The sequence below is a fragment of the Sinocyclocheilus grahami genome, unplaced genomic scaffold (genome assembly GCF_001515645.1).
Source record: "Sinocyclocheilus grahami isolate Dianchi unplaced genomic scaffold, SAMN03320097.WGS_v1.1 scaffold220.1, whole genome shotgun sequence".
Classification (NCBI taxonomy): domain Eukaryota; kingdom Metazoa; phylum Chordata; class Actinopteri; order Cypriniformes; family Cyprinidae; genus Sinocyclocheilus; species Sinocyclocheilus grahami.
The window spans coordinates 1,243,777-1,257,489 of NW_015505399.1; the positions used below are offsets into that span (position 1 = coordinate 1,243,777).

At 37.3% G+C, this 13,713-nt stretch overlaps 1 protein-coding gene across 1 annotated transcript in view; it reads right to left on the reverse strand.

Annotated features, from left to right (window-relative positions):
* Positions 1–13,713, reverse strand: part of LOC107596552 (partitioning defective 3 homolog B-like) — a gene marked incomplete at its 5' end in the record, with an annotated part of 104,698 nt that overhangs the window by 63,315 nt on the left and 27,670 nt on the right. The window contains one exon of the mRNA XM_016287306.1: positions 8,614–8,784. Within this exon, the coding sequence (XP_016142792.1) occupies positions 8,614–8,784 (171 nt within the window). The remainder of the gene's footprint in view (positions 1–8,613; positions 8,785–13,713) is intronic.

Sequence of the window (13,713 nt, forward strand, 5' to 3'; positions counted from 1 at the left end):
ACCTAAGAAAATGAGAGGTATGAATGTACAATACAATACACTGTATTTGAGTTCTACTTGTTGAGTATAAAAATAGTATAGATAAAAATAAATGTTTTGAGTTATATAATAATAATAATTCACAATGAATCAGTATATATATATTTTTAAATAATTATGACCTTTCATTTTTAAATAATTTAACCACACTTCAAATTTGGTGTTTTTCACAATTTTGCATGATTGCAAAGCAGCTTTACATACATACAGAAAGTAGTTACAATATGTAAACAACATATAGTCAAACCAAAAATTATTCAGACACCAGATATAATTTTTGATATTTTTTTACTAGCGGGTTAGGACACTATAGTTCATTTATGTAAGTGAGGATAGCAAAATAAAGTGAAATGTGATATATTATACCCAAAAATTATTCATAGAGTGGACTACCAGAAAAATGCTAAACATTTGGGACACTTTGACCTGACCATGTTTTGCTTAAGTTGTTTTTTTCTTTAATTGCTAATGTGAACTTTTTACACCACAGACTGAACAAAATTAAGCATTGCTTGGTAATTTGTTGCCCTAAATTGGTATTAAATAATTGTGTACTTAAATTTAACAGCTTAATCATTTTGGTTGATTGTAATCCATTACATTACTTTTCTATCAAAGTTATCTGACATTATCAAGATTAATTTGTTCTGACACAGTTTAACTCTGAGTTCTTGTCATATTTTATTACCATTTTCTAAACTATAGCAAATAAACTGTGATAATGTGAGAAATGTTGAAGGTGTCTGAATAAATTTTGGTTTGACTGTATAGCGAGTCAGCTTGAAATGGTGAAAGACATTCACGTACTTGAACAGAAGGTTTATTACTTTTTCTCCATTTATGGTTCTTTAATGTCCCGTACAGACAACAGCAACATTGTACTTTGAAATGTGTACTGCAGCCCTTTGGCCTGTCAAAATATTATGAATTATTAAACAAATTATTAAAAATGATCCTGATCAGCCCTTAAAATTACACAAAAAATGTAAATGTCAAATAACTTCAGAGACGTTAACTGCATGAAAAGTAACAATGTATCACATTTAAATCGGCAGCGTACTCGAGTTAGTCAAACCTCTAAATCGTTTCATTGCGTTTTACATTAGAAACACAGAGTTGAAGCGCGCAGAGAAATGTTACGGATGGTTTTACTCCATTTGCATGCACTGAAACATAAGCAGTTCACATTCTTCCACCAACTAACGGAACTGTCTGTGTTTTAGTGCGTGCACAAAAATAAAACTAATGTTATGCCAGTTTATGCAACCGTTTCCTGCAGCGTTAATGACAGATCGTGTCAGGTAAAAGGGAAACAAAACATTCTGCAGATGATATTTATTTTGTGTGCACTGGCTTGTCTTGAACAGTTTCAGGTTTAACGCACTTTCGTGTTCTATACAGGCCGTTTCAGGTTTATTTTCACGAAGCGCTTACTGCGCTGTATTAAGATCATAGTCTTTAAATCCTTATAATTTGTGCTGTCATTGATGGACAACGTCTGTTTACTTATAGTAGTACTTGTAACAGTATAAAAAGACCACAAAGTAACCGCAGTTTTGCATAGTGCATGTCTGCTTTGGTGGTGCAAATGGTAAAGCGAGTGTGCTTGTATCGCAGCGACTTGGGTTCGAATCCAGTCAGCAATGTTTCCTACATTCATTGTTCTAATGTCTGTCACTGATGTTCTCTGGGTGAGTGAGTTGGCTGGAATGCTGGGAATGTTAGTAAAAGACGAATTGTAAAGCTGTGCCATAATTTATAAAGATTAATGAATTGCATTAGAAGCACACAATAACGATGCTATTAGCACACTTCAAGTTTACTTGGAATGCCATTGCAATGCGTTTTAAAGTTACTAAAAGTAAAGGATAGTGTGACATCAGTTTGTTATTAGTATAATATTAATGTATGTTCAACATTCTTAAAGTGTAATTGAATTGTCAACAAATACATTTGAAGTTTATGCTGAGTGAATTCTGCATTTTAAAACTTAAATACAAGAAGGGATATTTAAAGTGTACTTAAGTATACTTAAAATAGTTCCACTTTAGCACAAACAAGTATACTTATTACAACTTTAGTTGAACTTGAGCACTGCTTTGGCACAACTAAAATGCATTTAAGTCTTTAAGACTTTAAGTATACCAATTTATAGTGTGCCACAAATACATTTAGTTATACTAAAGTACATACAAATAAATTGTGCTTAAGTATACTATTTTTTCACTAGGGAAAGCACAACTTATTAATGTTTTTTAGCAAATCTAATGAAATTCCTTTGTTGCATGTTGTTTAGTAAATTATTTTTTTTGACTGTCATTCTTACTAAACTTCATATTGGGTGTGGCCAGTTTAATTCACATTCATACTTACACAATGAAAAAATTTTTTCACTAGGGAAAGCACAACTTATTAATGTTTTTTAGCAAATCTAATGAAATTCCTTTGTTGCATGTTGTTTAGTAAATTATTTTTTTTGACTTTGTCATTCTTACTAAACTTCATATTGGGTGTGGCCAGTTTAATTCACATTCATACTTACACAATGAAAAGGAGGACATTCGTAAGGCTCGTTCACACTAAGATCAATAAGTACAAAGATAACGATAACTATACTGGCCTCCAAATGGACGATAATATTATCTTTATTATTATATATAAGAGTACGCTGCAATCTGAGGCTTTAAATATTTGAATTCTTTAAAGTTGGGTGGATTCTGATTGGCTGTTAGTGTTTTTCATCAACTGATATGAGTGTTTTTCATCAAGTGATTCCAACGATATCACCATTATGAATTTAGACAACATTCTGTCTGTATTTATAGTCCCTCTATAGGCTTTTGTGACGAGAGGTCAACAAGGTTTTCAGCATTTCAGATTGAGAATGACACAAAAAGACACCGGTCAGAGGTATGCTGTTTCCCCTAGCTTCTCTCTCCATGCGTCCTCCATCCTCAAACACTGCTCTTTCTGTCCGTTAGCCTCATCTACACTTCTCTGCTTGAGGTGCCATCCAAAAATATCTCCTCAGACTCCACTTACATCTTAATCAGCATCACAAAGCGTACAGTTCAACCTGCTGTTAAAGACAAAAGCGGCCTGGCAGGTCAGTACGACTGCATGCAGCACCAGAGCAAACCTCCCAGCGCTCCTCTGGCACAAGAGGAGGAGGAAACAGTCTCCAGGGCACAGATCATGTGGGCTCTCCATGGGCTACTTTTCATTATTAATGCCCACGTTGTAATGAGATTATGACAGCACTGTTTAGATGGCTGTCTGAGGGAAACGGTGAGAAGGATTGATTAGATCAGACTCTGCTATAATAGTGTTTAGTCTGCAGAGAGAAGAGAGATGGCACTGCCATGGTACATCTCCATAAAAACATTATTACCAGTAACAGTATATACCGTGGTACCAGTGAGGGGTGATATGGCTCAAAATATATATTTTTAGATTCTATATTACAGAATCGAAACTCTCTCTCTCTCTTTCTATATATATACTGTATATATATATATATATATATATATATATAATATTAAATAAATATTACAAATAAATGTATGTATGCATGTAAACACAGACTCAATACACACCAACATAAAAATATATAGTTAAAAAAAACAGTAACATGCATTTGTTTCTAATTCTGAATAATTTCTTAAAAGCAGAAAGACTGAACAGATTCAGAGACATGAAAATGCATTTGCCAACTCAACGAAACTGAAGCTTAAACTAAAGATGTTAATAACATGTCTGTGTTAACATTCTCAATACTCATGAGGGATCGCAAAAACTATTTAATGGCCAAATAAAAAGCCCATTAAAATCATTGCTATTTTCCCCATGTCTCTTATTTTTAAATTGTCAGCACAACCGTCTCGAATATAGGGTGAATATTCAATACATCACCCAACACTACCTGGTACCAAAAAAGCTACCAAGTCCAAAAAAGCTTTTAGGTACTTTTATTGAGAAGAAAGCCACAAAAACTGTTCCAAGAGCTTTCAAACCAGGCAGAATCTGTTTTTTATCTCCTTTGCTTTGCTCCTCCTCCCTTCCTCTTCAACAGTTTGTCTCCTTTTTCATGGATTTTTAGAGAATTAGCCAAAACTGGACAGGGATTCAGAGTATGTGTGTGAAGTCAGTCTTTGATGTCTAAGAAAGTGCCCATAATTAGCAAAGTTAGGTCAGGAGACATGGACACACAGCAGATTCAAGCAAGAACACATCAGCATGTGTATTCCCAGAAGCTCACTGAGACTCTGGAGAACAGGCTTACAAAAAAAGTAAGTCTGCAAAGAATTAAAACTGGCTCCGGGCCTGAAGATAACTTTTTAGACTTTATTTATTAGAGCTAGAAAGAATTGGAACGCTACAATAGGTTGAAATTCATTAAGTACAAACCGCATAATATAAAGAAATAAAAGCTTCAAGAAAACATTCTCTTAGTGCCTTGTGGGTGTAGAAACTAATCTTCCATTTATTACAGGATAAAGCTCTTATTTGTGGTACTAAAGGCATGCTGAGCAATATTTTACCGTTAGTTTCACCTCAGGACCAAATTTTCAATCTCCTGTATCTGGCTTACATGATCTATTGATCTGAACCCAGCGACAAGCTCTCTGGTCCAATACAAAGTCACAATCTGTCCCCCATCCATTCATGCTTTTCTCCTTTCATCTGTCCACCAACTAGCATCTCATCCCACCTCTAAACACGAGGGTCAATGGCATCCCATTGGCCCTCACTCCATTTTGCGCCCCATTGGCAACCATGACAGGGGCATCCACAGCCCATAAAGCATAATGAACATGAATCTTTATTTTATGAGAACAATAACACCCTGGCCTGGCCGTGCCCGTCCATCCCAGCCTGTCAGTCCTCACAAAGAGCCCTCAGTATCCATCAATCCATGCGGCCAGAGGGGCTGCTCCATTGTGCAGCCTAATTACACACCACTTTAGAGCAGTTGGAGGCCTTGGGGTGGAGTGTGTCAGCGCGTGTGTGTGCATGTGTGAGATATAGAGGGAATCCTGGGGTGAGCATATGGCTGCTCTCGAACCCAGGTGCAGGGGAGGAGAAAAGGCTAAAACATCCCGCTGGAGGCGAATTCCACCAGCTCTGAGGAAATGATGGAGAAAGTTAAAGGATGTGGAGTACTAATGGCAATTGCCAGCTATTCTGACCAGCTTTTATGGCATTTCAAGCATCTGTCTGCACCCGGTCTTAAACCGACATACGCTTGTCAAGTAGAAGTCATAAAAACAGGATCATGCATGATTTTGGACTAGACTGGCGTACCACAATTGTTCAAATTACTGGAACTACTTTATAGTGATATTAGCATGGTAGTATCAATGTGCCAGTGAGTTGGAGTGACAGTGATTTCAACTTTATTGTGGATCTGCGGCCCTGCAAAATCTTCTGATGCTAGTAGGTATGTAAAAAAAAAAAAAAAACTGGAAGAAGAACAGGAATCAATCCAAAATGAACAAGCACAACCACATCCATCACTTAACTCTTAATTCACAAATATAAATGAACCACATGGCCATGATAACTCATAGAACAAAGAGGTAGAGCACTGACCTCAGCCAAAACGTCAGTGATTAGGTTTGACATTCGCATTTACTAACAAGTCTGACTCTCAGAAAGTCTGTGATTAGGTTTGACATTCATATTTACTAACAAGTCTGACTCTCAAACTGTCCTGTCCGTACAAAAGCTTACAGTAGAAGCTTGAATACTGTTTGTATGAATAAATAACCAAAATGAAAGCCAATTTTTCTATGAAAAGCATACTGTATATAACAGCAAAAATCACTGCGACTGTGGAAAACATTACTGATAAACCCTTGTTGGAAATTGGAGATTACCATACGCCAACCTAAGAATCATTTTCCGTGATATTTATTAGCAATCATGTCAGGTGTGTCAACTATAAATGTCATATTTGGGAATGAATAACTCTTTTGATTGAATTGGTCAAACGGGTATGTAAAAATGTAAAGATGAAATTGTTTGTGATTCAGTTTGATTCAGGCACTGAATTATCTGCACCAGTATCTCAAAACAAAATAGTAATGGAATAGCGAAATAGTGGTTTCTCATAACAAAATGGTACAGACAGAAAAAGAGCGCTGGATGAGGTAGATATTTACATACAATCCATTGTAGAAACATTTGTAAGCCACAAAGCAGCTCTTTACTGTCTCTGTAGCTTGTGAATGAACAGCACACCCTGTACTGCACAAAGATTTTATATAAGAAAACAATATCAAAATATTGGGAAGCTTTTTTGTTATGAGAGGCCTGAATTCTTGAGCACAACTGGCAAAATTAACCCAGATTGGCTTTAAATACTTGATTTTAAATACCCCACATGAAAAACCATAACACATACATGTCCACAGCATACAATATGTGACCCTGGACCACAAAACCAGTCTTAAGTCGCTGGGGTATATTTGTAGCAATAGCCAAAAATACACTGTATGGGTCAAAATTATACATTTTTCTTTTATGTCAAAAATCATTAGGATATTAAGTAAAGATCATGTTCCATGAAGATATTTTGTAAATTTCCTACTGTAAATATATTAAAACTTAATTTTTGATTAGTAATATGCATTGCTAAGAACTTCATTTGGACAATTTTAAAGGCGATTTTCTCAATATTTTGATTTTTCTGCACCCTCAGATTCCAGATTTTCAAATAGTTGTATCTTGGCCAAATAATATCCTATCCTAACAAACCATTTATAACTTATTTATTCAGCTTTCAGATTATGAATAAATCTCAATTTCGAAAAATTGACCCTTATGACTGGTTTTGTGGTCCAGGGTCACATAACGCAACACTGCATGATGTGACAAGTCATTCACTGCTGTTGCATTTACACATTACAGATTATCTGAATTCACTCTCAAAATGTGGTATAAGTTCTAAAAATTGTTTGGTTGTTTGGTTAAAGAATGCAGTTGTCACTCTCGTTCATAACAAAACTGTGTATTTACCACTCTAAATCAAAACTGAAAAATGCATTCTGCTGCTGTGTAAACAGTCAAGAAGAATATCAGTCATCTTGGTGGAAAAAATATGACTATGCATATGCTGAACACCTGTGAGCTAAAAAAAGACTGAAAGTTCATACTGTGTTATGGTTAACCGGTTCAACCAGATCCCCACCAGTTTGGCTTAACTCAGTCAAACTCAGTCGCTGTCCCGCAGAGTTTAGCTCAAATCAACTCCAACAAAGCTCCCTGTAAGTTTCCTGCATTTTTCGCATCCATAGCAAGCATTTTGAGAGGTGTTTTGACAATTCAGATCCACCGTACAAGCGAACGCCAAAATCCAGAATGGCTATTGTCAAGTTCATCCACTTCGTCTCGCAGCACAAAGCACCGTAAAGATCCTTGCACACTGAGTTCACAGAAATTGGTGGTCTTCTTTTTAATATGTGGCTCTAGTATCGCTAGCAAAGCATCAAACTGAGCCACTGACATCCTGAAGTAAACTTTGAATCGCCTGTGATAATCTCGCTGCTCCTTAATAAGGAGGGGGAACTCTTCTTTCTTCTCTGTATCTCAGGGTTGGGTGGACCCAATATTTCCTTTCTTTTTGTCTTTTTAAGAAGCAAGAAGACAACAAAATCATCCTCACTGATTGAAGACTCCATTTAGTACTGTTTTGCTAATTTTTTCGCAAAAGATTAATTAATATGCATCAGACTCAGTGTGCAAGGTTTCAGTGTGTGACGAATTTTTATGATAACGAATACGAAAAAAAAAAGAACTTTCGGACTCGGTGTGCAATGACCTTAACTCTGCAGGACAGAGTGGCCCTCCAGGAGCTGAGTTTGACACCCCTGCTCTACTAGGTCAGTCTTGCCCCCACCAACTGACCAATCGGTAAGCTCTGCCCCCCTTAGTTACTTGTTGCTCCCTCGTTTATGTGTTTTTGACCAACACTGTAACTTACATGACGTGAGAACAGTCCGCTATTTAGGTTTGTACATTAGCATGGACTCAAAACTTTAACGTTAGCTAGCGTTAGCCAGAGACACCTTGCTGAAATACAAGATGACATTAACGTTCTGCTTGAGCAGATGAAAATTGTAACTTAATGAGGGTATGACAACCAGAAAATGAACGTTTTTGTCTTCATTGGGATTGGGGATGAATGCTTAGGGACATTTTGCTCTGTTTTGTTTGGGTTTAGGAAATGTAATAAAATTTATTATATTGCCTCAGTGTTACAAGTACCCCAGGCACATCGTTTTTCCATTTTTGTAGCATAAACACCATCAAACCGATGAGTGCTTCGGCTCTTCCAATGTTTCTCTATGGCGCTGAAACCTAAAGATGTCCGAGTTCCACTCCTTGTGCAACTGATACTCGACTGCCATTGGCTCTTCTACGTTTGAGGGGAGTCCACCTAATCAACCACTTAAACCAGCATGGACCAGTTAGGAACATACAAAACCAGTAAACACCAAAGCTGGTTTTAGGCAGGAAGAGGAAAGAAGAGTGCTAGGACAAAATTAATGTTTTCTATAGATAAGTACATACTTGGGTAGGTGGTGCTAGAGCACGGAGTACAACCAACTGGATCATTCCTCTCAGGTTCCCCTCCATGGACATGGATCTCCGCAGGGTCTCCATGGCCTCATGGTTGGACTTCCCCAAAAGTGTCTCACCATTAACAGCAATCAGCTGGTCATTGACACATAGACGCCCATCCTAAACAAAAAAGACAATCAGAATCTCTATTTAGTGTCACAAGACCATTACCAATGGTTTGAGTTTTGATTTCTGTCAGCGACTTCCACATTGGTGAATCAAATGAGCAATCTTTTAGTTACCAGCCCTGAGCTCCAAAGGATAGTTCACCCAAAATGTTCTAACTCTCATGTCTTTCTAAACCTGTAAGACATTCTTCCTTCTGCGGAACACCAAAAAAGATATTTTGAGAAATGTTGCAATGTTTTGACAGTACAATGAAAGTCATGGGTTCCAATGTAGCGTAACATTTTCGTGCACTATATGTGCTTCATAAGTACTAATAAATAGTCAATATGTTAATAGGCATGCTAATAAGCAACTAGTTAATAGTGAGAATTTGTCCCTATACTAAAATGTTACCCTACATTGGAACCCATGACTGTCATTGTTTTTGCGCACAAAAAGTATTCTCGTCTCTTTATAAAATAATTGTAGAACCACTGTAGTCACATCGACTGTTTTAACGATGTCTTTAGTACCTTTATGGATCTTGAAAGTTTGGGTGGCTTTGCGGTCAATGGAGGCCTCTCTGAGCGGATTTGATCAAAAATATCTTAATTTGTGTTCTGAAGATGAACGAACGTCTTAGGGGTGTGGAACGACATGAGGGTGAGTAATTAACGACAGAATTTTCATTTTTGGGTGAACTAACCCTTTAACAACTACCTTATCTATTAATAAGCAGCAAATTAGGAGTTTAATGAGGCAATGGTCATAGTTAATGGTTTTTTGATAGTGAGAATTGGACCTTAAAATAAAGTGTGACCCAATGAAGTTTTTCAACATAATTAAGTAATTCACGCAGGTGAGTTCACAACTTCATTTTTTGGTGAACTATCTCTTTAACTACACTGGACCATGACCAGATCTATGTACATCTGTTTTTGGGGCTTTTTATCTATCAGAAGACCTTGACCATGTCCTACTTTCTCTAATCTCTAATGTATTTCCTCATATTCTGCGAGAACTCTCTGCTTTCCACAGGCGTATTATCCTCAGTTGAGTCTGCAGGGGCATTCTGTCAAGGAGTAAATTTCCCACAATCCAGCAGCTCCGTCTCTCTGGTACTGTATAAGCACATTATAAGACATGCATATTACATGGCATATAAAAGCCCTAAAGTTCATTACAATTAATATTAATTAGTGTTTTCACTGCAGAGGCCTCTGATCTGCTTCCTCTGTCTCCAGGCGAGAGAGAGAGCTCAGAGACATATGAGGGTTAATGCAAGAACTTGCAAAACGCCTCAGATATATAGACAAAAATGCTGATCATTAACGAACTGTACAAACTAAAAATGATGAAGTACACTGAAAACAATGTTGGATATCAAGTAAAACATAATGAAGTCTTATTATTACTTCCTATATAGCAAAATGTAAAAATTTTAGTGGTCTTGGTTCTGGAAGTTCTTGGTTTTGGTTTCCCATTTATCTCATCCTATGAAACATCGCAAATGACATAAATATAAAATGACAGTACAATACAAAACAATGACTCATACAATACAACATTTTATATCCAGGATATAACATCGATTAAAAACCACAGAGCTGGAGATAAGTGCCTTGAACTATTTACAGCATGTGTCATCATAATTTCTCTATGGAGAAAAGGAATGTGATTTTTACTTCCTAACTGTTGTGCCCTATCGAGGTAAAAGAGTGCCACACGGTTAATCACAGTTTACTGAAATAACACACACCCACAGACTCTCTAAACCCTGGCAGCGTGCACTCTGTGCCCTTGCTCTCTATAAATGAAGGAGATGTGCTTTCATTACCGAGGCCTTTGGGTGAAAAGATGTCCTGTCCTCGTGACACCATGAGTCACAGAGAATTAGGGATCCTTATTACAGCCATGATCTAATTTTCTAACTTGATTCTGTGAAATCACACAATCCGTCTGCAGTTTGCGGTGTTGTTTTCAAATGAGTACATCTGTCTCACATTCTTTTACCACTTACATAACCATTTAATAGAGGCAGTACTGTATTGATTGACTCCTCAATCATTCTGCTTAGGGTTTGTTTCAAACCTCTGACGTTAAGTATTAAACTTCTACAATTAATTCAGCCTGAATTACTTAACATACAGAGCCCATACAAATGTTCAGCCTTACACTGTTTCCTTCAGGAAATGTAACCATGGTTTATTTTGCTTACTTATTTTTTGATCGGGGCCTAACTCCTCTGAAACAAAAACCTAACCAGATTTGAAAACAGTTTATCTGCTGAAATGAGCCCAAGGCCAAATCAATGGAAGTACAAGAGGATAAACAACTGTAGGACATGTTCAGTACATAATATAACTTTTGCCACATGGCATTTCCCTCAGTTTTGTAAGTGCAAGCTAACAATAACTTTGCAAGTAGACGCTTCCATTCACCCTACCCTCTTCTTGCCTTCCAACTTCGACTCTGGGGAGAAGATGCATCCCACCCACAGACTCGGGATGCTTCCAACTCATTAGCATGGGCTTGGAGAGTTTTTAATTAGCATTAATGTGCTGAAGCTAACACAGGCAGTGCTCTACCGTTTCTGAACTCTCTCACTGGGGACTGGATGGGGAATTAGAAACGTGTTACCCAGAGTTCCACTGTACTGAGACTCAAGTATGAGAACTCACGTGCATCACCTTGCCATGGCTCCCTCTACCCCCCTCTCAATTCAGAATGATAGAGATTTATGAAGTTCTTTTCATGCTACACAACCTCCGAAACCCAAAAGCAGCGTTTCCAAGCAAAAGGCCTGACAAAGAAGAGCTAGGAGATGCTTCTGTCAGGTGCAAATCAAACCCTTATCTTCACAAGTAAACTTCACACACCCGCGCACATAAATGTGAATGCTTTGGGCAGACGCACACACACAAATCCACATGTCTGACAAGCACAATTTCACTTGGCTGAGCAAAGCAGTAGATGGAAGAATTTTACTGAGACTGGTTCACATGAAATATGTGCAGCCCATTGAGTTACCCAGAGTTCCACTGTACTGAGACTCAAGTATGAGAACTCACGTGCATCACCTTGCCATGGCTCCCTCTACCCCCCTCTCAATTCAGAATGATAGAGATTTATGAAGTTCTTTTCATGCTACACAACCTCCGAAACCCAAAAGCAGCGTTTCCAAGCAAAAGGCCTGACAAAGAAGAGCTAGGAGATGCTTCTGTCAGGTGCAAATCAAACCCTTATCTTCACAAGTAAACTTCACACACCCGCGCACATGAATGTGAATGCTTTGGGCAGACGCACACACACAAATCCACATGTCTGACAAGCACATTTTCACTTGGCTGAGCAAAGCAGTAGATGGAAGAATTTTACTGAGACTGGTTCACATGAAATATGTGCAGCCCATTGAGTCATTCATGTATAGACATCATGTCACTTATCCTGTGGTGAAGGGAAAAAAACGCAGAGTGCAGATTTCCAAACATCTGAACACCTGCAAAAATCCATATAATCGAGATTAATGTTATTTAACCATTGGGTTACAAACACCCAATCTGTCATCAATACCATGTGACCAAATGTGAAATTGGAAAACGAACAGGTGCAGCTGGAGAAAAACATGCTAGTACAGACAGAAAGATGAGCCTATAGAAATACTCAAGAAGGGTCCACTAAGCACCCCTGCTGACAATCCTGATCCCGTCTGTTAAGGTCAAATGAAACCCTATTCGGTAGAGGGGACAGAGGTCAAGGGAACCAAAACACATGCCAAGAATAGCTAACAGGGATCGTGACCTTTTACAGTCTCAACTCAACCCTGAAGCTATGTTTAACACTGTGAGGATATCTAATAGATCTTCATGAGCAATGAAAAAACATTTCAAAAGCATATTTTACTTATCAACACATCTTAGTACTGCTCTCATTTTATGAATGATGCTATTCTTCTGAAGTTGTCCTCTGACCTCTTAAGTGATGATGGCCCAAAAAGTATTTGAACACTTAAGCTATACTTAAAAATAGCTTTCATTTTCTTTTTTACTAAACCATAATTAGTGTTCAAAATTAAGACAAAAAGTAGACTACTGTTAAAAATTTCGGAATCTGTTCATTCATTCATTCATGTTTATGTTTTTGAAATAAGTCTCTTATTCTCACCAAGACTGCATTTATTTAATAAAAAATTCAATAAAAACAGCAATACTGTGAAATATTGTTACAAAATAAAATTAATAGTTAATTTGTTTTAATATATTTTAAAATGTAATGTCACCTGTGATGGCAAAGCAGAATTTGCTTGCTTGAATTTTTCTTAAGAAACCAAAGGAAGATGGAAAATAAGAGCATTTTTAGAAAGTTAAAAACAAGAGCATTTGATTTAAAGGTGCCATAGAATGCATTAATACAATATTTTAAATGGTTAGCTGTAATAGAAGGTATGTGGCTTAGGTAAGGGCAAAAAATCTCCAGAAACTGTTTTATTTGTCCATTTACAACCCTAGGATTTGTCCCTAGAATGAAATGGTATGTTTTTACCTTATTTGGAAGGGTCATCAATAATAATGTTGAGCTCTGCTCTGATTGGCTGTTTCACAGTGCGGCTCATTTCAGTAGCTCACACAGCAGGAAGGAAACACAGGGAAAATATATATTTCAATACTTTCTCTCGCAGTTATATCGTTGGGTAATTATACTGTATATAAAATGCGGACAATCAGGGAGCCGCTATTAATATGCAGGGCATTGAAACTGTTTTCGAATGCACAATCTCGTTTTACTTTCACTTTTGAGATTTGCGATCGCATGTGCTCTGTGTAAACTACAGCGGCAGTACTTACCACACATTTTACAAGATCAGATGCTAGTCAGTGGTGCTCAGGATCTGTAAATCATTCGCCATCATCCTCAGTCATCTCTCCTTACTCTGTTTATGTG